The 27,830-nt window shown below is 47.0% G+C and overlaps 1 protein-coding gene across 6 annotated transcripts; it reads left to right on the top strand.

The window, feature by feature from the left end:
• SLC25A25 (solute carrier family 25 member 25) lies at positions 1-26,539 on the top strand. Of its 6 annotated transcripts, none has more exons than XM_076355632.1 (11): positions 1-303; positions 20,228-20,354; positions 20,443-20,530; positions 20,977-21,012; positions 21,315-21,426; positions 22,162-22,320; positions 23,091-23,243; positions 23,380-23,487; positions 23,735-23,902; positions 24,323-24,473; positions 24,904-26,539. In XM_076355632.1, the coding sequence occupies exons 1-11, from the start codon at positions 16-18 to the stop codon at positions 25,086-25,088; spliced, it is 1,575 nt and encodes a 524-aa protein (XP_076211747.1). In that variant the 5' UTR covers positions 1-15; the 3' UTR covers positions 25,089-26,539. The 6 variants fall into 6 exon arrangements, with proteins under 6 accessions (XP_076211747.1, XP_076211748.1, XP_076211749.1 ...); XM_076355634.1 differs by lacking the exon at positions 1-303 and adding an exon at positions 10,939-11,643; XM_076355637.1 differs by lacking the exon at positions 1-303 and adding an exon at positions 17,404-17,669.
• The last annotated feature ends 1,291 nt before the right edge of the window (positions 26,540-27,830 follow it).

Genomic DNA, 27,830 nt, shown 5'->3' with positions numbered 1-27,830 from the left:
GGAGCGGGCGGGAGGATGCCGGGGGCGCGGCGCTCGCTGGCCTCCCCGGTGGTGAGCGGCGTCCTCTGCCCCTGCGGCTCCCCGCGGGCTGCCGGCGCGGCGCCCGGCCCGGGGGCGGAGGGCGGCGGCGGCGGGAGCGCGGGCCCCTGCGGGCGGTCTCTGTGCGAGGCCTCCGAGCAGGACCGGCGCCTCCGCGCCCTCTTCCAGAAGCTCGACGTGAACCGCGACGGCGCGCTCTGCATCCACGACCTGGCCGTGGGCCTGGGCCGCCTCGGGCTGCACCGCACCGAGCTGGACCTTCTGGTGAGCGGGGGCGGGCGGGCGGGCGGGCGGGCGGCGGGGTTTGGCCCGGCGGGGCTGAGCCGGGCCGGGCTGAGGACGTGCGTTCCTGGGGGGCGAGGGAGCGTCTGGCCGCCCTCCTCATCCCCCCTCCGCCCCGCAGCCTTAGTCTGTCTCCGGAGCCCGGCTCCGTGCCGCGGAGCTCGCCCGGCTCCGCCGTTCTCGGGAGCGGGACGTGGGCTCTGAAGACCCTTTGACTGCGCCTCGGCCGGGGGAGAGGGCCCGCCAGGCTGGCGGTGGCAGCAGGCGCCTGCTTGTTGCACGCCAGCGCTTGCATCCAGTTACCTTCCCGTTGCGTAGGCAGGAGGACGCTGGGCGCGAACGGGGGTTCGCGTGATGGGAGACGCCGCTGCTCTGCTTGTTCGGGCATTTCTAGGTGCTCCCCTAAAAGCAACCCTGCTGACTTGAACACTAAACCCGGAGGAATCAGCTTGCTCGCTACCTGCAGACGTGTACGGTATTAACTGCGGAAATTTAGGATGGAAAACCTACCGCTTGGACAGAAAGAACCATAAAGAAAACCCTCTTTCTCCAGGTCCGAGGGCTAGGAAGCTTGCGTGCTTACTTAAATTTGTAAAAGATTTTTTGGAAGGGATAGGTGCAGCCAGGCTGTTGTGCAGTTTTCATTGCATCATTGCATTTCCTCACATTAGTCTGTTTGGCACCATGTTGCTACTCAGATTTCTTGCCCAAGATGGTTTATACGTGCCAAACTCACTTCTCTATTTTAAGGGGTTTGAAATATCTTAAAATGTAGGAAGGCTGCTGTATTTGTCCGGTTTGCACATGGAGTATACAAAATGTGCAGTGTACTGACTTTCTACTTCAGTATGGGGAGCTGTGCCCACAAAAGGGCACAGCTCTTTGTGTGATGTTGCACGGTGACGATTCCAGGCTTCAAGGTTCAACATGATGTTGCTCTATTTAACTGTAATTAGTGTAATTTACATCTGTATGAATCAGAGTAATGGGCTTGTCCTCAGTGCACAGTTTGTCCCTGCCTAGTCTCTTGTATTTATATGCAGGACCATAAAAAAGCTGAGTATCCTGGCAGGATAGTAGATAAACACAGGGGCGCAGGCAGTCAGGGCTGTGCCATCTCAGAGTGCCTCAATCCTGCAGGAAGGAAGAAGAGTTTAAGGATGACTTCTGAGTCACTGAAAAGACATCTAATTCAAGTGACAGTTCTTATTTTCTCCCTGTTCTGGGAGTGGTGCCCCAATTTGTTTGAGTGCTTTAACTGCATGTATCCATCCCTTCCAGAGTTTGCTAGTTCCTTTCTAACTTTGAATCCCCCAACATCTTAACTTCTAACATTTCTTTTTGGTTGGCGTCTTCCTTGCTGCTGTAAAGGATGAGAATTCTTCGGCAGCGTGAGGATCTTGTGGCTTAGTCGTGCTGTTTCTAAAAATAATGTTAGTGCCATGGTGATTTTCTGCTGTGTGCGTTTTGGTAATGAAATCTGATTGTACCATATAAATCACCTGTGATTTCACATGCCCTGTGAAATGCTGACCTGCTGCCACCCGTGGGTGCCAAATCCTTTACCTCTGGCAAAAGTCTCCCATCCACCAGAATGTTCTGTGCTTTTGTCTGCATGCCTGTCTCGGTTTGCGTTCCCTTTTCCTCCCGGGCATGTTATTCAGTCCAGCCTGACATTCTCCAGGCTAGGAGGATGCACCATAAAACAAAATGTGTTTTTACTTCCCAGCAGATAGTTTCTTTGCTTGCCACGCTGCGGGAGCGGCTGAGAGGAACCGTTCTGCAGGGACTGGAACTGCTCTGTCGGAGGGAAGCGCTGTCTGGATGCTGCTTAACAATCCTGTCTTTCTGCTGAATCCCCTATCTGTCAGTATTGTTTCTCAGCCCTTTGCTTCCTCTGCCTTCTCTTCCGCCGCGCAGGAAGCGGCTGGTCAGATGAATAGAGTTTGTAAAGCATTGTTAGTATTGCAAAGCATCCCCTTCAGCAGTGTAAAAAGCGTCCGTTAAGAACGAGGATGCAGAGTTCAAACTCTGAAGTTCCAGTTAAACATGTGGGAACAGTCCTCGGAGAGCTGGCGAGAAAACTTCTGCATTGTGTAATTTTTAGGAAAACCAAATAAACTTCCTGTTTCCCAGGCAGTTCTATTAATAAGTCATTCCTTTTTCTGCCCCATCCTTAGCTAATAATGGCACCTTGACGCTTGGGATAACTAATGTGAAGTCACGCTCAAGAAAAGTGCTTAAGCGTCAAGATGAAAACCTTTTTGATGTGTCAGACGTGGTGTTTGGAGACCGATTTAGGCATAAATCACATGGATTGCTTGTGATTAGTAAATTACTTGGTGGCTCTGGTGTGTTTTATTTTTCCTTCCATGCAACAGTACATTTGATATGGGAGTTACCTTCTAACGTTCGGGAGACAGATGGAGAAATTATTAGACTCGTAATGTGGGGTTATCGCCAATCTTAGCTGTGAGTTGCTAATCTCTTTGCGTCAGTAGGCTAAAAGTCCTTGTGGTAACAATAACAGTTTTGGGCTGCAACCTGAAAAGAAAATGAGCAATATTTTGGCTCCTTCAATGCTTGAGAGTTCTTACTGAGATAAAACCCTTTGTAGCATTCTTGGAAAATTGCTGCCTTCTGTTTTAGAGGTGGCCTTCTGTGGTGGGGGAGAGAAGGGGTTGTACTTAGATGTCCTTTGAGGTGGAATTTGCTTATGTAAACAATGCATTTTTTTAACCCATGCTGTTATCTTTAAACCATTTGACAAATACAGTGTGCCAGATCAGTGAGCCTTCTAAAGAAATGCTTGTTTGCGCTGGTTAGTATGAAGCAATTCACATACTTCACTTTGCTTGAGCAGTAAAGTGATAACCACGTGAAGAATTTTTTAAAGGCTTTCTTGTTCTACTGTGTAAAGGGATAGTCTTTTACTGCTAAATTACATCTACCTCTGGAATAGTCAATCTCCTGTTACTACTACTTTCTGACTTCCCTCATGAAAGTATTTATATAGACTTATGGAACTGGAAATACGTACTTAATGAAAATACGGGCAGTTGAACCAGAACTATGTTTTCTACTTTGTATCTGGAGATGTCGTATTGTTGAAAGGATGGATAATGGTAGTATTTGTGTATTTGCTAATATAGCTGTTTTCCTACTGATCCCGATTAACTGCAGGGCTGGAGTGCTATTCTAAAACCTCATCTCTGCTGTTGAAGTTCCAGACAGTTTGAACTGGTGGAATTCATCCCAGCTGCCTAGAGACAGACTGAAGTGGTGAACTTTGTCTGCAGCTACCTCTTCTGTGGTGGTGCTGAGCATCTTCTGGTGGACTGATTCTCTCAGCTTTAAGAAACAGAGCAAACATAACCCTTGTCTGTTTTCAGTTACAACTGTCCGGTTGCCTCTGCTGCAACGATGATGTCCTCCTTGGCCTTGGGATGCTTTCTTCTCTCAAGTTCCTATATGTGACTGCCTATTGCTGCCTCGGTATCAGCTTCCCCCCATCAGCTCCCATTCTACTGAAATCTTCAATTTGCTTTCATCACCCCTTTCTTTGCCTGGTATCTCCTCTTTGATCTCCAAGTTCCGGCTGTCCAAACTCCCACGCAAGTTCTGTTGTTCACTTTTCACGTGTACCGAAGAAGCGTAACTGCACTGCTGCAGCCGGACTCTGCAGCATTCTGTTTGCTTCAGGCCTCTCCTCTGAATGCCTTTGCTTTTTAAGTACATGTCTCGGACTCTTCCAGCTGTCAGAGAATGCTGTATCCATGCTGTTCTGGGATAGCTGATCAGTTAGCTCTTTTGCAAGTGACTCATGGATTGATTGAGAAACTCTTTCTGTTGTAGCAGTTGCGATCATAAAAAAGTTTAATTTTATTTCTGATCAGTACTTTATATTCTGTCATGATGTCATTTAATTCTTCCTTTCAGACTCTTTATTTCTGTATTTTACTCTCCGAGACTTTTGAATACTCTATATTGTACTATGCGTATTGTACTAAAATTCTCAGCAACTGTAAGGGGCAGAGGAAGCAGGGAGTCTTTTCTGTGTGATGCTTTCACCTGTTTTTCATTCATGGGCATCTGGAAAAGGAGGACCTGAGTTTTTATTGCTTTACAGAACTCTGTTTATGATAAAAAGAGCAAAATTCTAATACTGTTCTGTAATCTAGACTGAATTATCTCTCCAAACCTATATACATTTAGATACATCTTTATGGCTTGTGTGCCTTGAATCCTGCTGGGGCAGTTGTGGAGCTTTTAGCCAGGCCTTCGTAATTCATCATGAAGGGTTGAGCAACACAAGGTCATATCAAACAAACGAAGCAGTGTTACATTTTGAAGTTCCAGCTGACACCCTTCCTTCTGCTGAAAGGTGTTTGCCAACAGCTTCTCAACCACCCACCTCCTGACTAATCCCAAAGGACAAATGTGGATACCCTGAACCAGTTTAACACAAGGTGAAACCGCTTTCAATAACATGTTAAATAACTCCACACATTTATGTATAATGTGCAATAAAATAGCAAGCAAAAAAGATCATATTTGCTGGGTCTGTAGGGAGCAGAGGCCTGTTCTTGCTCTTCGTAAATTATGAAATGTGTGGTTTGATGAAGGCCCTGTTCTCACGCACTTGGGAAACCTGGTGCAAGGGCAGAACCGTAGGTCAATGATTTAGTTGTAGATAAAGCCTTTAAATCTGGTAAGTGGATGAGTTGGTGTGAATTCTGTGTTCTGTTACCTCCTCTGACTTAGGCATGCTAAAGACGCAAATGAACTCTCTGTAATCAATCAAATGAGTTCTTGACAGCCACTGCAAAGACTTTGAGAAGAAATACAGGGATTGGCTTTGACACAAGGGAACTTCTCAGCGCAGTGTCGGTTATTAATAGACTTGGCCAGCAGCCTCCTGAAGTGAGAACTTTGCTGGACTGGAGGGTGCGCTGTGACAATGGATGTCAGGGGAGCCTGGCTGGCACGCCGGCTGCCTGCGTTTGTCACTCTGCCTGGACCCAGAGCCCTTACGGGGAGGGCAGGAGGAGAGGGATGCTGGAGACCAGGGAATCTCGCACAGTAATGGTGAAAGTCTTTACTCAAACTTGGTCTCTGGTCATCAGACGTGCCTTAGCATGATTAATGTATTAAACTGGCAGTGTATGTCCACTCAGTGTTTAAAGGGGTAGATTGGAAGCGAGTTTTTAGATGCAAATACATACAAGAGAAACTCACTTTTGCATAAGTTTACCTTGCATATAAACAAACAGTTGTGGATTAGGCAAGCGTTGCTTTATGTTCGTGTACGTACAGGACCAGGTACGTAGCTCTTGAGAGATGCGATCTTGGGACGTTCTTCAAGGATTGTTTTTTGTCCTACCTTGCAGCAAATTGGAGAAGCCTGGTGGTTCTCAGGTTTATTTAGCTGAGACTGTTGTCCTATTTGCAGAGTGACAATGAACAAAGGATACTGGCTGACCTTTGAGACGTAGATGCAACTTTGACTTGAGCATATCCATTTTAAACATCGATGTTGTGAGAGTCTCTCTTGCAGAAAGGCATCCTGCACGTTACTGGTGTGGTCTCACCGTGTTATGTTTCCTGCGGGATGGTGCATGTTCTGAACTCTGTAGTGAAGTGAATGCCTGTAGGATCCCCAGAGCCCAGGTGAAATGAAACAACAAAACTGATCCAAAGCAACTGATTGTGCCTGTGTAGGGTATGCAGCAGGGTTTTGGTCTTTCAACATGTGTTCTGTGGGGCGTTTTTTAGTGACCAGGGCTAGATGCATCGGTAAGTAGTAGAAAATGTCTCCTTACCCTCATCTGCATTGGATTATTAGTCAGATTACTGAGATAAGGGCAGGTAAAAAAAAAAACCCCAGGACTTCAGTATAGTTATTGTTTCTTTTAAATTTTTTTTTAAAAAGAAACAAACCCAGTGATGAATCTGGCTGAATATTGAGCAGAACCCTTAAATGGTTGACAACTGTTAATAAAATGACATCAAAGCCATAATAAGGACTTGGTTTCCTGTTTGAGCGCCCTACAAAATGGTGATGCTGCAGTTCCGTGCTCTCTGCGTATATTATAACATGATATGGTGTTGGGAGGAGGAGAAGGGGGAGGGAGTTTTTTTCTTTCAGACCTACTTGTAGCAAATGGTAAATGAGTCTTTGTTCTTGTTCGTGCCCTATTGCTATATTTGTCCCTCTGAATGTGGGACATGAGCGCACTTTAATGATGCCCCAGACTTTGTCTCCAGTGGAGAAGCGTAGCTGTGATAACTAGTGTCAATGCAGAAAGGCAACGGAGATGTCTTAGTCTTCCTGAGTTACGTGCAGCGAGCTGCAGGGGAGTTTCTGGCAGCTGAAGTGGCTTACAGTGGAGAATTCTGCTGTAAGAGAAATTGTTGAAATTTTTAGATCATGAGTTGCTTGGAAAGGCAAAGCTGTTTGGTATGTGAATCTACATCGTTTAGCCTAAGGAGAACAGGGGCTGTGTGAGAGCAAGCCCGGGCTGCTGGAAGGCCATCGTTTTTAACTAGCTATTTTCCTGGTTAACTTTCTAGTGCAGTGAGAAGTTGACTTTCTAGTTTCTGAGTACTAAGGATGCCCTTTCTCTTGGTCGATCCCTGGTTCTTCATGTGATACAGTATGACCTCAGTGGAACTTGCTGTTCTGGGCTCTGGCTGCATATTTCCCCCTCCCTGGCCAGCTCTCTCTGTATCTCTGTATTTGGCACTGGCCCCCGGTTGCCTTAATATATCAACTAGAATAGCTAATCACTTGTGCCAGGGTTCCTATAACGAGGGGACCTGGGTTTCTTTGTAGTGTTCAGTGAACTACGCTGTGTCACCTTAATATATTAACATAGCTGAATGTTTAAGCAGCAGTGGCCAAGACGTTTAGATTTTATGGCACGGTGCAAGAAGCACTGTGCAGGGTTAACTTCGGCTTTCTAAAAAGTGGGAAGTACTTACGTTTTCGTCTTTCAGAAACTATATTTGAAAAGATAAGAGGTAGTTGAAAGAGTCATGCTGGCCCATCCCAGCTGGGGCGGGCTGGGTGCTATCTCTGGGTGGCACACGTGTAGGCAGCGCTCCTCGGGGTGCTTCCAGGAGAGCTCCCAAAGGAGATGAGTCACCGCTGGTTCCTGCGGGGTCACCTAAGGAACTGGAGACGTTGACCGCAGTGGCAGCTCTTCCTGCACTGGAGGAGGAGAAGGGTCATTGCTCTGAGCACAGCTCCCTTCCCTCTGCTCCCCATTCTTTTCACCCTCCCTCCCGCATTTTTTACACGTTAGCTAGTTGTCTGGTGACGAGGCTCACATTCTTGCTGGAAAATGCTGTGCATTTATTCAAAAGTCTCCTAGAAGCCATCTTAAAGCAAATAGTCTGAGTCTGAATTTCTGCCCAGTACTACCAGGCTGGAAAGGGCAAGTGCCCGTTTGAAAACTGGAGTTTCAGGCTTAGCAGGTACTAAGATGTGGCCTGCATGATGTGGCTGAAGAGGATACAAGATACCTTGGGTCTGCAGCTTAAAACAGAACCTCCCTCTGGCAGCTTGCAGTACTGAGGAAAATACTGTTTTAATTAAGCAAAACACATCACTCTCTTGCTCTTTCCTTTCTCCTTTGTCTCTATTTGGATAGATTACACGGCTTTATTGTCGGCTTCTCCTCTGGCTATCTAATGACTATCCATTTTGGTGGTGTAGGATGCCGAGGCCAGCTGCCACAGGCGCCTTCTGTCCCCAGTGACTGGTGTGCTGGCCGAGAGCCAGCTTTCGGATCAGTCCTGGTGCTTTTCTGCCTTGAAAATCCTGGGCTTGGTTCATGGAAACAGCTGGAATTGGAGGGCTGACTGTCTCCTAATGAAGCCTTGGCTGGGAAAGCTGTTGCCGTGCAGTCTAGGTGTTCGTTCATGACTTCTAGAAAAAGTGAATTTTTGTTCTGCATCTTTCCTTTGTGTCACTGTTTGGGCTGGACTCACAGTATTTATTGCATCTTCTTATGTGTGAATGATTGGCTTCGTGGTGGTGTTGGTAGGGCAATACTTCCCTACAAATTCCCTGTAGGAGAGCAGTTGTCTTGCCTCTAGCTATAATCATCTTGCCATTACTAGGTTTCTTATTCTGACCTAATAAAATTCCCCACTTGGTAAAAGAAATGCTTTTTTTTTTCCAAATATGATGAGAAAAGTCTGTCTGTTCTCAAGGAGCTGTGTGGATTAGCGTGGTGGCAGAATTCCTCTGAGGTTTCCTTTAGTGAGGACAAAGGCCAAGGAAGCATTGCTGAGTTTCTGCTTTAATTGCACCCCAGGCATGTAATTTCTTGCACAAATTATTGTTTTACTATGCAATCTCTGCGTGAACAAAGGAAGATGGGGTCCCTGCCATGCACACACCACTAAAGCTAATGCTATGCAGAGAAACTGTAAGAAATAGCGTCAAGTAACGTCACCTGGTTTAGCGGGTCCTTGTAAGTAGCAGCCCAGCATTAAGTGACCACTGAGGACAAATCCAGAGTCCCACTCGGGTGCTTTGCCTTCTGTATCGTGGCCTGTAGCTCTGTGAGCGGCGGAGCCAGTCTGCTTGCTGCCGCTGCAGGCAGCTCTAATGCCCTTTCCACAGGCAGTCACACTTTTTTGGACCTCATCCATGAGTAGCCTCAACCGGTTAGCCCAGCAGAAAGCTCTGTAATTTTTGGCTGGGTTAATGAGGCTGTTGGAGGAACATGGGAGCAAGGTAAGTACAGAGCTGATGTGGATGTGTGAGGTGACCTCTTAGCGGCAGCAAGCTGCAGATCAGTTCGTTGCTCCTTGTGAAACGACAGCCTTAGGCTAATAGAAGCTGTTTTTGAAGAACTGTGCCCAGTTCAGAAAATCTGCGTTGTTCCTCCTCTGGCTTGAGAGCATTAGAAGCTTTCAAATGTCATCTTAAAGGATCTGAATCACTGCGTTTTAGAAAGTAGTTTAACTTTTGTGCTTGTAGTTGTGGTGACTGGCAACAGCTCAAGGTAATCGAAGCATGACAAAAATTTCTCACTCTTCTGCCTGTGCACGATGCCTGACTCCATCCCAACTAGAACGGGACTGTGCCATTCCTCAGAGAGGGACAGGGCTTTCCCTGCACCCTCACCCCAGTGTTACCGCCCCATGAATTTTGTATTTTTTTCTGTTTTGTTATTCTTTGTGTGTGTCAAGTTTTAAGGTAAAAAAACTTTGTTGCATACTGTATGTAGACCTTGTGATTGAACAGCATTTTTTTCTTCTTAAGTAACTCTGAAGAGTAGTTGCAGAAGAATTCTTTAATGTGATGTCTTCTGTGTGCTTGTGTCTCACTTTTTTCCATTACTCAGGTTGGTTAAAGGAATTCAACATTAACAAGTTCCCAGAAGCGTGATGTTTCGTGTTCTTCCTCTAAAATTTATTTGTAACTTGGCTACTGAAAGCTTGCAGTCCTTCCAGGTTTTGGATTGTATTTTCATATCTAATATCTGTAAAACAGAAGTTTCTTGCAGTCTGTCACTCTCAAAAGTTAAAAGCTGAAAACGGAGGTCCTCTGCTCGCCGTGGACCTCGCTGTGCTTCTGTGGGTAGGGAGCCTCGGGTGATGGAAGCTGTGCTCTGTACTTACGTATCCTGCGTGTTAAAAAACCCAAACTGTTCTCTTATGGAAAAGTCATAATACTTTGGAAAGTGAGGCATGCAGTGCCCTCTGTCTGTAGATGCAAAAGGCAGGCAAGAATTTAGGACTACAAAGTAAGTTGTTGGTACTTTAAAATGGAAAATAAACCCTTGCTGTCTCCAGCCTGCTGCTGTGCCTGCCAGATGTGGGCTGCTCGGTTCCACCAAGGTGGGTTGACTTTCCTGATGGTGCCCTGGTGCCTTACAGCCGGGGCTATGAGCAATTGCTGCTGTGGCAGCAGAGGGAAATGTGGCATTTCTTGTAGAAATTCAGGGAATATCATGTGTTCTGTGATTATACATTGATATATACTTCTAGTCCTGCTCTGGCTCAACCTGCAGCTCGGCTAATCCTCCTACCCTTGACTGTATGGTTAAAGGCTCCTCCAGCAGAACTTGGCCTGTTTGACTAATCGGCAATAGTTTAACCACAGCGTATTAGATCTTGCGTAGATGAATAGCCATAAATGCTGTGCAAGCGTGTCGCTGTGTTGCGCTGAAAGCCAAATGGCAGAAGCACAATGCAGCACCAAAGAGCTATTGTAATGACGGATGAGACTATAATAGACCAGAGAGAGCGGGTGCAGTTAGAGGTTAATTCAGCCATGGCTGGGAAAAGCCGGCTTCTCTCCAGAGAACCATCTGCTGCTCTAACAAAGGGCTGCTGCTGAGCCCCAGAAGCGGGTACACACACGCCTCGGACAATCCCGCGCTGCCGAGTTGCCTCGGGGCCATGGCTTCAGTGTTCGGGAGGGCTGCCCTGCTGCCCTCCCTGCCTGTACCTGCCCGATGGAGCTGGCAGGCGTGCTCCTCTGCGGGGTGCCTCCTGCGCGGAGGGCGCGCTCCCGCCCGGCTGCGCGCGCTGCCTTGCTCCGGAGCACCGCAGTGTTGGGAGCGAGGATTGGCTGGGCACTGCTGCAGTGGGGACGCAGCCTGGGTGTTCAGCCTTGCTGCTCGTCTGATGTGCCGTTAGGATGAGCCAGGACGTGCGGGTTAATTGGCAGCTCTGAGAAGCTTCTCTCCGAGAGGTTCATTTTTAGCTTTCCTCTTAAGCGCAGCATCTTGGCTTCTCTGTCCAAGCAGTCTCCAAAGCTCAGCGTCTCAGCTTCTCCATGCCAGGGGTCTTGTGCTTTGTCTGTTGCCATCAGATTTCTGAGGCTCTTGTACAATGAGCTGCTTGTCAGGCCAGGCACGACTGCAGTAGCAGCAATTTCAAAAGGCAGGAAGCGTCCGCAGGAGCGGTCTGTAAAGAATCTGAGCCCGTGGAGTCGCTGGGTTGAACCTCCTGCTGGCTGCTGTGCCGATTCCCGTCTTGGGGGTGCTTGGTAGTGCAGTCACATCATCCTTGGCAGCGGGCAGCTCCTGAGCGCGCAGGGTTTCCCTGCCTGGGACGCTCGCTGGAGCAGCAATGCTGCAGACCCTTTGGCATTTTCTGTCTAGCTTCCTTCCCAGGGCCATATGCCAAGGTCCTGCAGATGAAAAAGAGGATGAGGCCAGAAACACCACCCCACTTCCAGGCCCCGGGGAGAAAGGGCCAAAGATGTTGGGGAAGCCACAGGACAGAGGGACTGATCCCACTGAAAGGAGACCAACTATCCTACTGGTGGTTGGACCCGCAGAGCATTTTCCAAAGGTAACGGGATATCCAGGGGCCTGAGGAGGGATTGACGCACATGACAGCGGAGTGTGTGGTCTGCTGGGAGTAGGGGTGTTGCAGGTGGAGTGTGCGAGTAGCAGGGGGGTGTGTGTGTGTGTATTTGGGGAGGGGGGAGAGGAACAGGAAAAGGGAGCAGGGTCCAACGCATGTGCTTGCTAGAAGGGAAACGTGGGGGGACCAGGGGAATGACCGTGAAGAGAGGAGGTGATCTAACCTTTCAGACATGATGTTCAAAGGGGGGGAAAAAAAAAATGCTGTTTAGGGCCAAGGGGGAATACGGGGGTCTCGAAGGTTCCTGGGCGACTTGTAAGAAGCATGACTGAGAGGGCGGGCAATGATAATGCAGGTTAGTGGCGAGTCCCACCCCTGCACCGGAGGCCGGCAAAGGATCAAATAGGTCCTAAAATGTTCCGAGTCAGTCTCTGGTAATTTGGCAAGCCTCTGGAAAAGCTAGCATGTTTTGAGCAAATGTGTAACTGGCTGTATTATTTGAATGGCACAGCCTGGAAGAGAGGAAAGCCTGTCCCTGGGGAGCGGGTGGCATAAGGGAGAGACTAAAATCCGTGTGAGGATGGGAACTTCCTGGGAGGTGGGAGAGCGGGGAGGTGGTGGGTGCGCACAATTGGCGGAGAATAAATGGTGAGGCTTTGTCTGGGGGGCGGCAAACAAAAGCTCCTTAGTTTAATGCCTGGGCTCCTAGCACAGTGCTGGCTGACTGCAATTCTGGTTTATTTTTGATGGGGAGGGAATGCTGTCCATCTCTCCTGAGGATAGTGCAGTCAGCTCTGACTACATGTGGTTTAAGACCAAGGGTGTGACCTGGGATTACGGGAGAAGGAGTCGGGCATAACCCCTGTGAGTGGTGGGAGCTTGGGGTAATAGTAAAGGGCTGCAGCACGGGTAGGGGTGCGTGACTTGCAGGATCCAGATTATTTGACAGGGAATCAGGCATGGTTGCTGCTGTAAGCTTTCTCTCTAAAATGGGGGACAAACAGGCTCAGGTTGTAGAGGGGATGAATATCCTTTCTGCTGCCGTTTTGAATGGAAACAGGCAGGGTGGTGTTTCGCATTCTGGGGAGCAGAAGCCACTCCCTGCTTGAATCAGACTGAAAAATCTGCAGGGACTTTTGTCTTCATCCCTATCGTTAGCAGTTAGCACTGTGCATCCTCCTCAAAAAGAGGAGCGTGCACATTTTAAGAAGAGGAGGACTTTTGTGCGCAGAGATTGAAGAAGGACAGAGGCTCAGAACTGAAGGAGGTTTTGATGAAAACCTTGAAAGCGTAGGGGTGAAAATCTCTGGTGTCTTCCAGGGGAGCAATGGTCCCTCAGTCAGGGAGAGTCCATCTGTTCACACCTGCAAATAAAGCTTTTTCTGAAAGCTGATACCAGTCTCCTCTTTCCCGTGTGACCCTGGAAGTTTTGCTGCATAGGAACCCTAAAATTGGCTAATGGAGAAATACCTAGAGAATAAGGATGTGGTAAAATGGAGTTATTGCAGCTTAGGAAGTAACTGCCCGTCTGCTAGGAGGTTGTGACTGTGTAATTTTAGCTTGCCCTGATTGTAAAGTAAAATGCAGCATAAAGCTCTTCTGTTGAGGATTATGCAGATACGTTTTTACCTTGCGATTCAGGCCGGCTAATACTGCATCCAGCCATCGTGGCTGAGCTGATGGACAGTAACTTGTTAAGCTGCAATGACTTGTTTGTGCTTGATCAGATATCTGTGTTCCAATTACCCGTCTGAAGGAGAAGTGTTGCAAAAAGTCTTGTACAGCCTTAGGGATAGATTATAAACCACTGTGAGCAAACAGTATTATTTGGTGTTTAAAGAAAATGTGGGGGACACATGGATTTTGTTCTCTGCCACTGAATGTCTGTGACCTTGGGAGAAGTCTCTTGATTGGTATGCCACTTTGTTTTGTAAAAACTCCTGTAACTACATATCTGCTAAAAACACACAAAATATCACACCCAATACTTGGGTTACTGTAAGGAATTGGCATGTATCGATAAATTTTACCTGAGGTGCTTCCTAGCCCTGGCTTTTCAATCTTCACGTTGTAGTTGGCGTGTTTCTGCTCAGATCCTTGCTTGAAGGTAATGATTTCAACATGAGGCTGTTTCTGCAAATGTGGGAGAAAATACTGATTGCAAATGTGATGCGTTGGCCCCTGGTTGCGTGTACACAGGAGAGAGGTATGATCTGCCCCTGATGTCACTGTCTGGACTTGTAACTTTGGATCTGTGTGTTGTCAGTGGAACAGGTCACCTTTCCTGGTTACCTTTATGTCAAATACCATGTAGTGTTGTCTGCCTTCCCCGGTCTCTATCCTTCCCCTTGCACAGCCTTGGCTGGCTGCAGCTCTTTACTCTGCTGGGGTCTCTTAAATGATTAACTCTCCTCCTTCATACACTTTACACTCTTGGTGCTTTGTGAGGACTTTCTGTGCTGTACAATTAATTATAAGCTAGTTTCTAGAAATTAAAAAATACCAAGTCAGCAAAACCTAGTGAAAACTTTGAGCAATAGCGGTTCTCTCTGGCCCATGGTGTACTCGCCCAGAAAGCTGTTTTGCCTGTGAAGGAGGATGTTAGTTATGTGGCTGTGACACTTGCTGGCACTTGATATTTTTAGAGACTTTTTTTAAGCACAGTATGCTGTTTACTTTTGAATTTACTTTCCTGCTCCTTGTATGGCTGCATCCTCCCATCCTTTGGGAGGTACCTTCTGGAGCTGATGTAGTAAATGGGTGATGAAGTAGATGCCTAGAAGAGTACAAATGACTTTGAAAGGTTAGCGTTGGAGTGGCAGGGTGTTGAAACTGGTAACTCGTGCAGCATTTAAATAAGAACCAAATCCTATAAATAAAATGGACAATGAGTTTGCAGCTTTCTTGATGGCAAGAAAAGCGAGACTTCTCTAGAAGGAAGACGGACCCATCTAGTACTCCCTTAAGCAGAGGGGAGGGTATTAGCTAGGCTGGCTTCACATTGACCAAAAATGTGTAGGTCCAGCTCTGGCATCATTGGCAGAATTGGTGGATGGAAGAAATATCAGGGAGGAGTGACTTGAAAGGGCTGACTTTATTTGGAGCTCTGTGCCCTGCCCTTGGTTTGATCAGGAATAGACAGTGCTGATGAGGGATGTACTGTCCGTAGCTCACGTCTGAAGCCCCGGGGTGGGTGTGCTGCTGTCTGCAGCGGTGCAGCCACATGCACACTGCAGGGGCTGGGGAGCAGGATCGGCTGCGTGAGCTGAGACTTGGGGCGGTGACCCCATACTAGTGTTCAAGCAGCACTGATCCCTGCAGCTTTGGAGAGCTGTCTTGCTTTTGAGTACTTCCAGGTTTATCAAGATTCTTTTAGGTGAAATCTAAATACTTGTTAATGCCTGTTTTAAGTTCCCTTTGTCGTCATAACCAGAACTGGTGGTATAAACTTAATTCGTAATCTGTCTCTCCTTCTTAGCTCGCTGTCCTGTAATTAATACCCTGCTTAAAATCAGCTTCCTTAACCTCATTACCTTTCTCCTTTCCTCTGACGTAGGTAGTAGGGCTTTTTTTCCTAAAATGTGCAGATCTTGCCTTTTGTCTCTAGCTGGCAACTCCAGAGAGAGTTTATTAGGAAAATCTGCATCATGTCGGCATAGCAACTGAGCTGCCAAGCAGCTGATGCTTGGCAACTCGTGGGAAGGACTACGGAGGATCTTCAGGCTTGGTGGGGCAAATCTGAGTTACGTTTGTTCACTTACTGCTTGGAGCTGGGCAGGGGGGAGCTGCTCGCCTCGGTCAGGCTGCTGAAGGCGTTTGCTTTTGGCCTAATGCGGGTAGCATTAGGGTGCTCCTTGAAGTGAGACTCGGCTCGGTGGGAAGGCTGGGGTGTGCTGTTGGTGTGCATGCAGTGAGCTGCTGCAGCTGATCTTTAAGAGGATCTGGAGTCCCTGAGAAGCTTCTGTTTTTGTGCGGAGAGACGTCAGCAGGGAGTAGGTTAAGCCTGGTTAGGTAATGCGGCAGTAGTGCCGTGGTAGGTGAGGTGACAGGAGGAAGGTGAAGGAAACTGTTGTAGGTCATGATTCTCAAGGGTACCGAATTGCTGCGAGTCGTGATCTATTAAGCTTTCTTAAAAAAAAAAAAAAAAAAAAAAATCCTTGAAATAAAGCCCCAGATTAAATATTCCCAATTCGTGTGATTGACATGCAGCTGCACAAACAGCTTATTACAGACCTTGGCTTTTCTTTAAATCTGAAGAACAAAATAGCACGGTAAAGATGTAAAGGCCCCTTTTGCATTAGGATCTGAGGAGGGGAGTGCTTATTGGACTTTGTACTGGCCAGGCAGTCTGTTTAAACAGAGCAAACACAAGAAAATGTTGCTGTGTCTGCAGTGGTGGGGAAAGCTGTTAGCTGGACTGGCTTAAACCAGTTAAGCAAACACGCTGTGTTTCTTCAAGTGCAGGCAGGATTATACTGTTTTGGTTATTGGCTATGGGTTTTTGCATCTTCCTTGTATGATGGCTTCTCTTTGATGACTATCAAGACTATAACTTTATTTTAAAATTCATGTTAGCAATTAGTAATTCTGTACTGAGCAGTATTGTTACGTGCTGCACTTCTTTGGTACTCTTGCTGTAGTGCTAGGTGTTATCCCGTACATCAAACTCCACTAAATGCTCAGAAGCCTGTAATTATATCCGCATTAAATGATGCGTGTGCCACACTCCCTCTTCAGCCTGGCTTGTTCCTGATGAAAGCTCAGGAACTCGCTTACGAAGTGGTTAAATTGTAAATGGTAGAAACTGGAAAATGTTGTTCTGCCCGGGCCACTTCTCATTATAGCGCATATCCAACTGCAATGTTTAATTGTAGTTGGGAGAGGAGGAAAAACTAGTAAGCTGTTGTAATTGCTGTGTGGATGCTTAGCTAGGAGGCTTTGAAGCAGCTGGGTCTGTTTTGAAGCCTGCCCTTGATTTTGGTGGTTTTCTGAGTATCCGGCACAATGGCAAACCTTCTCCACAGGCTTTATTGCTGCCTATATTAGTAAATCCTGAGCGCTGCAGAGGAGATCTTGGTATGCAGGGGTTGCCTGCTCCTTGTTGGCACAAGTGTTTTTGGGAGGACTTCCCAAATTGACCAAAGCCAATCAACTCTGGCATAGCAAAGTAACATTATAAAAGTGGAATTTCAAGGCTTTTGCTTAAGCTGGTTATCCCAAACATGTATGAAAGCAGTAAGTGGCTGGCATCCTGCTTTTACTGTGTTTTAGAGGAAGAATTTTTGGGAAGAGGAAGACGGTGAGAGTCCTCCTGTGTTGTATGGTGGGAGAGGTTATGATCAAGACTGGTCCTTGCTGTGCTGCACATGTAAATCCCTGGAGGGGTGAGAACAGGATCAGAAAGGACTGATTGGATGTAAGAAACAGCAAGTGAGGGTCTCGGATGTTGGCCAAAGCCTCTTGGGTTAAAAGGCATGCCCAGTAAGAGTTAACTTGTGGTGAGTGTGATGTCAGGTCTCTGGGCTTAATGGGAGCCTGGTGTTGAGCAAGGGGAGGCAGCTGACATGCCTCCTCCAGACCCTGTGTCTCGCTGGCAGCTGACATGCCTCCTCCCGATCCGGTGTCTCGCTGGCAGCTGGGTGGGACTGTACAGCCACGGCTTCCCTTTTAAGTAGAAGGGCAGGGCTTGTACAGCCAATCCCACCGGAGCCGGGTGCGCTCATTGGCATGTGTCATGAGACTTGCTGGCATTTCCTTTCCACTACGCACTGAATTAGCTCAGGGGAATCATTCAGTTTTACATCCCTTCCCGGTCAGTCTGAGCAGGGCAGCTGAGTCTGCGGCTCAGAAAGATGCTCTGCCTCTGTCTGTATGTGCCAGTGTTTGGGGAGTCGCAGACGGAGTTTGAATACTTTGAGTCGAAGGGGCTGCCGGCTGAACTCAAATCGATCTTCCGACTCAGCCTCTTCATTCCTTCCCAGGAGTTCTCCACCTACCGCCAGTGGAAGCAGGTATGGCCCCGAGGGAGGAATGGGAGGGAGCGAGCGATGGAGGGGTGGTCTCCAACACCCCGAGTGGCTGGTCGGAGGGGGAGAAGTTCACGACGGCTCTGTCGTAATAACTGGGTACAGCATGGACATGTTTTTCTTGCCCCTTGGTAGGGATTGCCGAAGCAGCATGGAGTGGACTTTTTTCTTTGATTCTTTTGGCTTGAATCTGATGAGATCTCAGTGCCTCTAAGACTGTTTAAACCGATTGGTTTGATGCAAGTTAAATAGAAAAAGGGGTTTTCCAAACTATGGATTCTTCTGCTTTAACCGCTCTGCTCAAATACGTTTCGCATCCTCTTCCTTCTTACATCCTTCCGCCTGCCCTCATTCTGACGGGAGGTGTGTAATTTATGTCAGCTCAAGCTGATGCAGGTCTCACCCCCGTGAAGGTGAGGAGGTTTGTGCTATGAGCTGGAGAGTGGCTCAGCAGCAGTGGGTGGGCTGAGCCGGGGGAGGTTGTGCAAGAGTGTTTCCCTTCGCTGCCGAAGGGAGATGCACTAAATCTGCGGAGCGCTCTGTCTGACTCTGTATCACAGCCCCTGCTTTCAGCTTGCTGCAACTGGTGTCACTTTCATGACCAGGCTGTCAAGAGCCCAGGCAGCTGATTATTGAACAGCAAAGCTGGGGAGGCTTTTTATACCTTTGTGCAGACACACAGATGGGGCGTTAAGACGTGTGGGGTCCCAAAGCGTGCTGCAGGGGCTGCGTGTTATGGAGGTGACCACAGAAACATCTGCAGCCAGCATAGATGTTAGTGAGCAGTTCTGTCTACGGAGATTCTGTATTTGCTGTTAAAGGCCAAGAGCTGCAGGTAGATATTTGTGCATATCTCTGGAGAAGATTCTGGGAGCTTGGCTTTCTCACCCTTCACACATGTGTCGCAGGTTACTGTTTGACAGGCTTGCAGCATTTTTGCTTTGTGATCATGGAGGAAGAAGGTGAGCAGAGCAAGGCAGCTTTTATTACCTGTGGTCTCTGATCACTCATTGCACATCTCTGCGGTTGTTAGGGGTGTGCTGAGAGAACAGGAGCAGTTGAAGAGTCACATTCCTCTTATAGTGCCTCCGAATTATTAGTGCCTGTCAACGGGTTGGGGGTTGCCAGTCAGAGGGAAGCCCTGATTCAGCTGTTCAAGGCCGATCTGCTGACATGTGAGGGGTGTTGGTCTATCTTTAGCCTACAAGTTGAATGTGGGGTCATATCTGAACTTTACAACAGTCATGTGGCAAATTGCAGGTTGAGAATACTGGGCACACCTCAAAGGTCAGGGCAGCTGGGACAGCACTTTCTTATTTAAGGTTCATAAAATGATGAGGAATAATCCTCATAGCATTAGGGCTAGTGACAGGACTTGGTAGGGCGAGAGAGAGTTTTAATAGTGAAGTATTTAGTATTGAAGTCACTTAAAATGGCATTGAAACAAAGGCTTAAGGCTTATGAAGGGGACTGGTGCACATAGGCTGAGGAAATATCACAATAAGCTTAAGTTTGCCTCTTACCTTTGAAGCCTAAATATTGAACAAAATACTGGTGAAGAGGGGTAGCCTAGTGTTTGATCTCAGCTCAGACCTTCCTTAACAACCCACCTGCTGTTAACATAAATGTTACAAGAATTAAACCAAAAATGTAGGTGATGCAGTAGACTGAATCACACCTCATTTAGCATTGCTCACTGATTCATCTTGAAAAAGACTTATAGGCTGTCAAAGGCAAGTGACTGAACAAGGAGGGGAATAGGAGCTCCCTGAGCCACATTCTTGCAGTCCGGAGATCACCTCTCCTGTCAACAAGTAGCCATGTAACCTTAGATAGGACAGTCCATCTGCTATTGCCTCACGCTGGAGTGAGTTAATTAATCGTTTAACTTGTCCTAGATGTCTGGCACGGAGTCTGATCTTGATTTTTAGCTTTGTCCTACTAAGAACGTTTTCTTGTTCTATATGCATTTCATGGAAACTTGTATAATTAAAGCACATAGCTCCAGGGTGCCTAAACCAGTTCATAGGGGTTTTTATCTCTGGCTGTGTCCACTAGAGCTAGACAGGCTTTTTCTGGTTGGAGTTAGTTATTGCCAGAGGGAGCTTACTTCTGTCAGAATCGTAGTAGGCATGAAATTCCTTCTCCTGTTCAGTTTTTTTTATTACCTGAAGTTTTGTGATTCACTTTTCATGCAAATCTGTTGTCTCATACATAGTTCAAGAACGTCTACAGGGGCTGTGTAAGGTGTTAATCAAGATACAGGACTGAGATTAGACACGTGATACTAGCAGAGTATCCCCGATAGAAGCGTGAGGCATTTCATCTGTGTAACTAACTTTGGGAGACAGTTGCCTGGAATCAGGTGACTTTTCTACACTACTGCTTTGCTCAAATTTCTTTGAGAAATTGAGAAAGTTGGCTGCTTTCTGGAGGAAAAGTCAAAAGTCGTGTAGGAAATGATCTTTAAATATGGTAGAAGAAGGGGCAGATCTGTCTGAATGAACAAAGGAACTGACAGTTTTTGATTGTTTTCTGAACAGAAAATTGTGAAGGCTGGAGACAAGGACCTGGATGGACAGCTGGATTTTGAGGAATTTGTTCACTATCTCCAAGATCATGAAAAGAAGCTGAGACTGGTCTTCAAGAGTTTGGATAAGAAGAATGATGGTAAACACCTGTCTCATGCTCATGAATAGACTAGTGCATGTGTTAGCTTGCAATACGTATACTTGAGCTCGCTGGCTTATCTTTGCAGGCCGTATTGATGCCCAGGAGATTGTACAGTCTCTTCGGGACCTGGGAGTCAAGATCTCTGAACAGCAGGCTGAGAAAATACTGAAGAGGTGAGGATTAAGCTAGTTCTTCTGTTTTACTGTTGAGGGGGTTAGAAGGAAGTGTAGGGACATGGAACCCATCTCCTCTTTCCACCCTGTACACGCTTTCCAGAGACTTCAGCTCCTCCCTTTTTGCCTATTACTCTTCATTTTGATTTTTTTTTTCCCCATGAATTGACACTTACAATGTGTTAATGCATTATGGAGAGTTACTGTCAGAATCTCTTACCTTACTGGCTTGTGGGGAGGTGCTTACGCCTGAGCTGACTTGCATCCCTGTCTGATTGTCCTGCTGCCCTGAGCTTGCTGCTTTGGAGAGGGACTGTGCAGTTGCTCTTCGGAAATGCTGAGTGCTTTATGCATGTAGCACTAACGTGTTAACAACCACTTATTTGTGCTGTTTTTTCCTCTCTTTCCTCTGCTACCTTCCCTCTGTCTGTTTGCCTGTGTGTCAGAATAAGGACGGGACACTTCTGGGGTCCTGTCACCTAGTAAGTATTATTTTCCCTTCAGTGTCAGTTCTGTTCCCCAGTTTGGTAGGAGGGGGTGCAACTATTCCTGTGGGTCAGTTAAAGGGGAGAGAGAGGGGAGGAAGAACGGAACCTACTTCTACCTCTCTGCAGCATTTGGTGAATAGAAGATTTCCTAGCTTTGTCTTGTGTCTCTTTAGAAGTCTTTTAGTAGTTGCTTTGCAAAGCTTTTTTTGGTGTAGGCCTGAATAATCAAAGGGAAGGGGAGGAGGAATTTGTCACCCAGTGGGAGTCTGTACTCATCTAATGATAAATCTTTTTAGCATGGATAAAAATGGGACAATGACAATTGATTGGAATGAGTGGCGAGACTATCACCTACTGCACCCAGTGGAGAACATTCCTGAAATCATCCTGTACTGGAAGCACTCCACGGTAAGAATTTGTTCCTCTGCAATGGGTCTTGGTCTTTCCCCAGCTTCTCAGTCAGAGTCCTGACCCCCAGGAGCTGCTATCGGCAGTCTCTATCTTTCTCTTCATGGTTCAATAGCTGCCTTGTAGCCCTAGAAGCCCAATCGCTTCCTGTCCTGTTATCTTGCCACCTATCACTGGCACGGCTTCTGAAGCCTCTGGCACAGGTGATAACGGCTGCATGTTCTGCAAGAAGATGAGGGTGTTCACTTGGCTTGCACCTCTGAGAGCTCATACCAGTGCCAGCCCCTGCTGGTTCAGGACCTGTTAAGACTAGAAACTGATTTGACAGGCAGCCGTCCTTCCTGGAGATATTTCAGTGTGTGTAAATAGCATGTAACGAGATTAAACTGGCTGCGAGCTTGGAAGGTTCCAGAGAGGTCCAGCTTTTTCACCATGCAGCTGCCCGCAGTTGGCCATTTTGTTCCTTACTACGATGCACAGTATTTTAATGCAGACAAATGTTCAGCAGTTGCCATCTCCTTGGACAGAAATCTCTAGATGTGAAGGTTCCCCTTGTGACATTCTACAGCAGTGGCAGTTCCTGTGGCCAGACGCAGCAGTTAATGGCTATAGATAAGCTGCTGACTTGGAATAAGCACATCCAGTACTTCAACACTTAGCACTAATAAAGAACCATAGAACTTTGGCAAGATCACTAGCTGATGAAGTATTTCTCAACACCTTGTACTTTTGCAGATCTTTGATGTAGGAGAGAATTTGACTGTCCCTGATGAGTTCACAGTGGAAGAGAGGCAGACGGGGATGTGGTGGAGACATCTGGTTGCAGGTGGAGGTGCAGGTGCTGTGTCCAGAACCTGTACAGCTCCTTTGGACCGCTTGAAAGTGCTCATGCAGGTATGATGGAGCAGTTCCAGTTTGTTTGAATACCCAGGCAGATTCTGTTAATATTCTTGAATACCTAGGAGATGATAATGTTCATCAACACAGTACAGCACTCTGGCCAGGATTAATCTCATTGCTCTTATACTGCTATTTTTGAAAGCTTTTTGGATTATTTGAATAATCAAAGTCACGTTAAAAAGTTATTCTTCATTGACTAGAAAAAAAATAGAGAATCTTTTGGGAGGTAGACATGTAAAAACTGTCGGTAGATAGAGAGCTTTGTGATTTAGAGCACTGGAAAACTTGGGTTTTGGTGAAACAGGTTCAAGTCTTGTGTTCCCATGAGAGACCCTGAGGCCATGAGAGCTGAAGCAGTTGTGGTGGTCAGCTGGCAGAGCTCATACTCAGTACAAGTATTATCCGTGTTGAAAAGGAGTTAGAAAAACTTGATTTTAGCCTGCTTTGTCACTGTACCTACTCTTGAGCCAGCTGAGAAGTTTACCCTGGGTAGCTGATGCTACGCTAGGTATGGGAGTTGCCTGTTTAACCTTTCTTCCCATTCCAGAGGGAGATATTGATTAGATTCATTAGTTAACACTAGACTTCACAAAAAAGAAAAGAAGCTTGCTTTCCTATTGTAGAAGTTATCTGGAAGGGATTAAAGCCTTGGCAAATCTCTGTGTAAATAAAAAAAGCGCCCTTTTGTCCCTGGATTACGGGAAAAACGTAGCACTGTCGTAATCAGGACTGGAACTAATCCAAGCTTGCTCTCTCTCTCCCAGGTTCATGCCTCCCGCAGTAACAACATGTGCATTGTTGGCGGTTTTACTCAAATGATCCGAGAGGGTGGACCAAGGTCACTGTGGCGAGGGAATGGCATCAATGTTTTGAAGATTGCACCGGAATCTGCCATTAAGTTCATGGCCTATGAGCAGGTGAGTAAAAGGGCACAGACGAGTCTGGCTGCAGAAGGTTTGGGTTTGCAGAAGGACAAGCTGAAAAAAAAAAAAAGACTGCTGAGATAAGTCAGCGAGCCTCAATGTCTGTCTCTCAATGTCTTGGCTTCTACAGATCAAGCGGTTCATTGGTACTGACCAAGAAATGCTGAGGATTCATGAGCGGCTGTTAGCTGGTTCTCTGGCTGGGGCCATTGCCCAGAGCAGCATCTACCCGATGGAGGTGAGGCAGGCGGCTGATAGTCCAGCCCATGAGGGGTCATGGCAAGGTGCCGAGATGGGAAAATGTGGGTAGAACACCAGCGCTATTATAGCTTAATTAATGAGTTCAGAGATGATATCGGGTAATACTGCTCGCGTGACACTTGCTGTAGTCCTGACTATCATGCTCTTAAGAATGACATTGTCTATAGGTTTTTCTCCTATTGATTCTCCTGTAGGCCTTCATGGTACTTATTCTTGTCTTCTAGGTTCTGAAAACACGGATGGCTCTAAGGAAGACAGGACAATATTCAGGCATGTTGGATTGTGCCAAAAACATCCTTTCGAAGGAAGGAATGGCTGCCTTCTACAAGGGCTACATCCCCAACATGCTAGGAATCATTCCGTATGCTGGTATTGACCTGGCAGTCTATGAGGTACGAAGCCTTTAACCTACTGTAGGGCTGTGCTGCTTGTGTACCTTTATCGCTGTCAGACCTGTCAGTTACTACAGGAGTTTTAAGTAATGTATCGAAGCTTTCCTGATCAGCCTTATGGGGCACAAATGGATTTTTAGCCAAAATGGCCTAAAAGATAATCCAATACAACGATTCTCCTTTCCTAGTCAACATCATGCATGGTCCCTTGTTTCTTTTTTTTATGAGAAAATTGCAGCAGAAAATGAAGGGATTTTCCCCAGGCACTACCGTAGCAGTAGCTCAAAAAGATTTGAGAAGCCTAGTGCTTCTGGCTGAATTTGCGCATAGCTTTCTGGTCCTTTACGCTAGATCTTTTACGTAATATGATATTCTTTTGATTTGCCTCTTCACTGCTAACATCTGGCTTGTTCCTTCCAGACACTAAAAAATGCCTGGTTGCAACGCTATGCTGTCAACAGCGCTGACCCTGGAGTCTTTGTTCTGCTGGCTTGTGGCACCATCTCCAGTACCTGTGGACAGCTTGCCAGTTACCCACTGGCTCTCGTGAGGACACGTATGCAGGCCCAAGGTGAGAACTTCTGGGAACTCCTGTCATGGTCTCTGAGTAGGGTAAAGGTCCTCTAGCGTAAACATTGCAACAACAGCCTTAACTGGCTCGCGCAGCTGGGCAGTAGGCTATTTGCCGTGCTGCAAGAGGACAGTGGACTTCGTGCTGCCCTTAGCGTCTGGGCCAAGCACCTCCAGGACAGAGGTTCTGTTTTGCTCAAATCAGGAGTTTTGGGCTAAGGGCATCTGCAGAGCAGTTTGGGAAAATGGCTGCGATGTGCAGCACGGCCATGGCTTGCTGAGAAATTAGGTGCTGTCCCCCATGAAGCACCTTTGGTCTGTGAACATCCACAAGAAGCACATGAATCAGAACTGCTCTGGGAGACAGATGTTACCTTGAAGCGTTTTCACCATGTAGGCTGCATTATTTATTGTGGCTTTCCCTATTGCAGCTTCAGTGGAGGGTGCTCCCGAAGTGACGATGAGGGGACTGTTTAAACACATTCTGAAGACAGAGGGAGCATTTGGTCTTTACCGGGGTCTGGCGCCGAACTTTATGAAGGTGATCCCAGCTGTAAGCATCAGCTATGTGGTTTATGAAAACTTGAAGATGACTCTGGGCGTGCAGTCACGGTGACCAGGAGATGCCGAGGACTTTGAACTCTGAAATCTTGGGGTGCAATCCCAAGACGTATAGCCATCTCTCATTCTGTGAATGTGTTGACACTAAGCTGACTAAGCAAAGCTGTGAAATCTCAGATAGTTTGTGAGTCAGTAAGGGGAAGGGGAGGATCTGGTGTCCTTTGCCATCTTGCTACTCAGAGCTCCACATAAACCATCACGTGGTCCTTTTTGTTGGGCCTTTTGGGGAGACCAGGAGGCAAACTCCTGGGAGAATCTTAAGGCGCGAGTTGCTGAGGTCAGTTCCCAGCAGTGTGGCAGAGTAGCAAAGATTTGGGTAACAGGTCTGCTTTCAGCGGATTGCATATACAGAGCTGTTTGCCTGCAGATGAGCACCTTCTGACTTGCTGAAAGAGCTTCTTTTTCCATTCAGAGAGCTTCTTTTTCCATTCAGTTGTTTAACTTCCTACCCGTTGTTTAAATTTGTACAAACCTTGTGTAGGAGCTGCTGCCACACCAGGCTTGTTATTATGTTTACATATATTCCTTTGGGTAGGAGACATTCATGTTCTGCTTCCAAGACTTGACATGAAATGTAACTTTGAACTATACTGGTTTTGAGGGCTGGTGGGCAGTGGTTTATCCAGTCAGGCTGAAGGTTACTTAGGCCAGCCTGATGAAGAATTAGGATTATTTATTTTTATAGGTTTAAGTGTGTCTCATAAATCCACTAACAAGATGCACTTACTAACAGAAGCAGCAGACTAGAGCCTGCATGCCTGTATCCTTTGCATGCCGGGATTGGCTTGTCTTATACTCCGCAGGGGCTTGGAAAGGGGAAGGCAAGAGAGCCCTGGATGGACTGGCACCTTGATGCATGGCTTTAGTGAAACAAAAGACAGTATTTCACAGCTCCTGTGCAGTTGTGCTCCCAGCACGACACGAGAGCCCCTGTGCAGTGTTGCATGGACCTCTGAATTCCATTCTGCCTGGTGCTGAGAATAGCTGGTGGACCTTTTCCAAACCCTGTGCCTACGCTGCTATCTATCTCTTTAGACCTCTTTGTAGATTGACGTTCAGGTTTGCATTAGTGGGATGGAGTCCCCAAGCCAGGAGTATGTCTGCTGTGGGAAGGGGTGTTAGGGAGAGGGGCTGGTTGTCACTGGGAGAGGTGAGCTTTCAGTCCTGAAGACATGCTTGCTTTTCTTTCAAAGGGTGCTTTTCATAAGGCTAAGGGAAAGAGATGGCTTTAAAATTTCTCTGACTGCGTTATGGGCTACTTTAGTTGATAGGATCTGGCTTCTGAGGCCTGGGAGATCCTCATCAAACTTTTAATTTTGGGCAAAATGGACCAGCGTTGCATTCCACTGTTTTACTGCTTAAAGCATATTTATTTTGTATTTATTTGAACAGAGTTATGTCAGACTATTTTTATAGACTTGTTTAAATATTGTTACTGTGCTTGTATTTCTCCTGTTTTAAAAAGTTCTCTATTTGTTCTTCTTACATCACACAGCTGAGTCGTGGGGAGGGATGCTAAAGTCACTTGCGTACTTTCCCTTTGGGGCTTGAGCTGCCTTTCCCACGTCTGGGGTTGTTGCTGGAGGACCTCAGCCCAGAGAAATTCTGTAGCAAGAAGCCATAGGAGAGAAGGGAGCTGGTGAGGAAGCAGTACCTTGGGAGGAGGGGAGAGGGTGCACTGTAAGGCTCGCCTTATTTTGGAATTGCCTCTGTGCATGGCTGAAAGGCTTTCAGGTGGATGGCTGAAGTTGGGAAGTAGAGGGTCTGTGTATGTTGGATGTCACAACGGCTAATTGAGAGAGATCTTGGGGAATTTTTGGGTAAGGGGGGAGGGGAGAAATCTCAGGGACTAAAGGAAATACAAGTTTCCCGAGAGATGGAAGGAAACTTGCACTTGGACACAAGCTGCTGCGGTTGTGCTTTGAGGCTGAATCAGCAGACCCTGCTGCTGAGCCAGTGCTCTTCACATGCAAACGGGCACTGTGGAGAAGCGTGTGAGAAATCGGGAAAGGATTTGCTAGCACTCAGCAGCTGCTTTTTTGCTGACAGATTTTGGTGGTTTGCGGAGAGTCTTCCGGGTGAGGCTCTGCCTTGACTATCCAGTGCTGTCAGTAGTTAGCCACGTGGAAATCTAACCAATCTGGATTAGTGATATGATTTCCCCCCCCCCCCCCCCCCCCCCCGTCTTGAGACCTGTCAAATTCTGCAGTGGCTCCTTCCTACCAGTGTGGCCTAATGGGAATATGAATATCAGAATGCAAAAATCAATGCAAAATGACAACCATCTTTGTAGCTGTAACCACAAATTGTTATAATGCAAATCTAACTCGGATTCTTCATGTAGGGAACAGTCTGCTAATAAAGGTCTGTCAAAGAGATACCACGTGTCTGCATCTCTTTCTCGATATGGTTTATTGGTGCTGTTCGTGGCCAGACTCTTCCTGGGATGATTCTCACCGAGGACACTGGCACTGGGAAGGACCCTCCCTACAAGGACCTGGGAGAACAGAATTCTTAAAGGCAAAACCAGCAAACCTGAGATCAAGGCTAATGATGGTAGTGATGAGTCAGGGGTGTTCAGATGCTGTTAACCTATCTCTGAGCGTTGCTGGACTTCGCTCATCTGTGCAGTATCCGTAACTGTTCGGAGAATTGAGTTTCCCAGAAAAGCTGCAAACTCTGCAGCCCAGTTATGCCCTTGAAGGAACCTGGCTTATAGGGTTTTCAAAAGGAAGCC

This window comes from Aptenodytes patagonicus, chromosome 18, assembly GCF_965638725.1.
Source record: "Aptenodytes patagonicus chromosome 18, bAptPat1.pri.cur, whole genome shotgun sequence".
In the NCBI taxonomy this organism is placed as follows: domain Eukaryota; kingdom Metazoa; phylum Chordata; class Aves; order Sphenisciformes; family Spheniscidae; genus Aptenodytes; species Aptenodytes patagonicus.
This window is presented reverse-complemented; position numbering and strand designations above follow the sequence as displayed.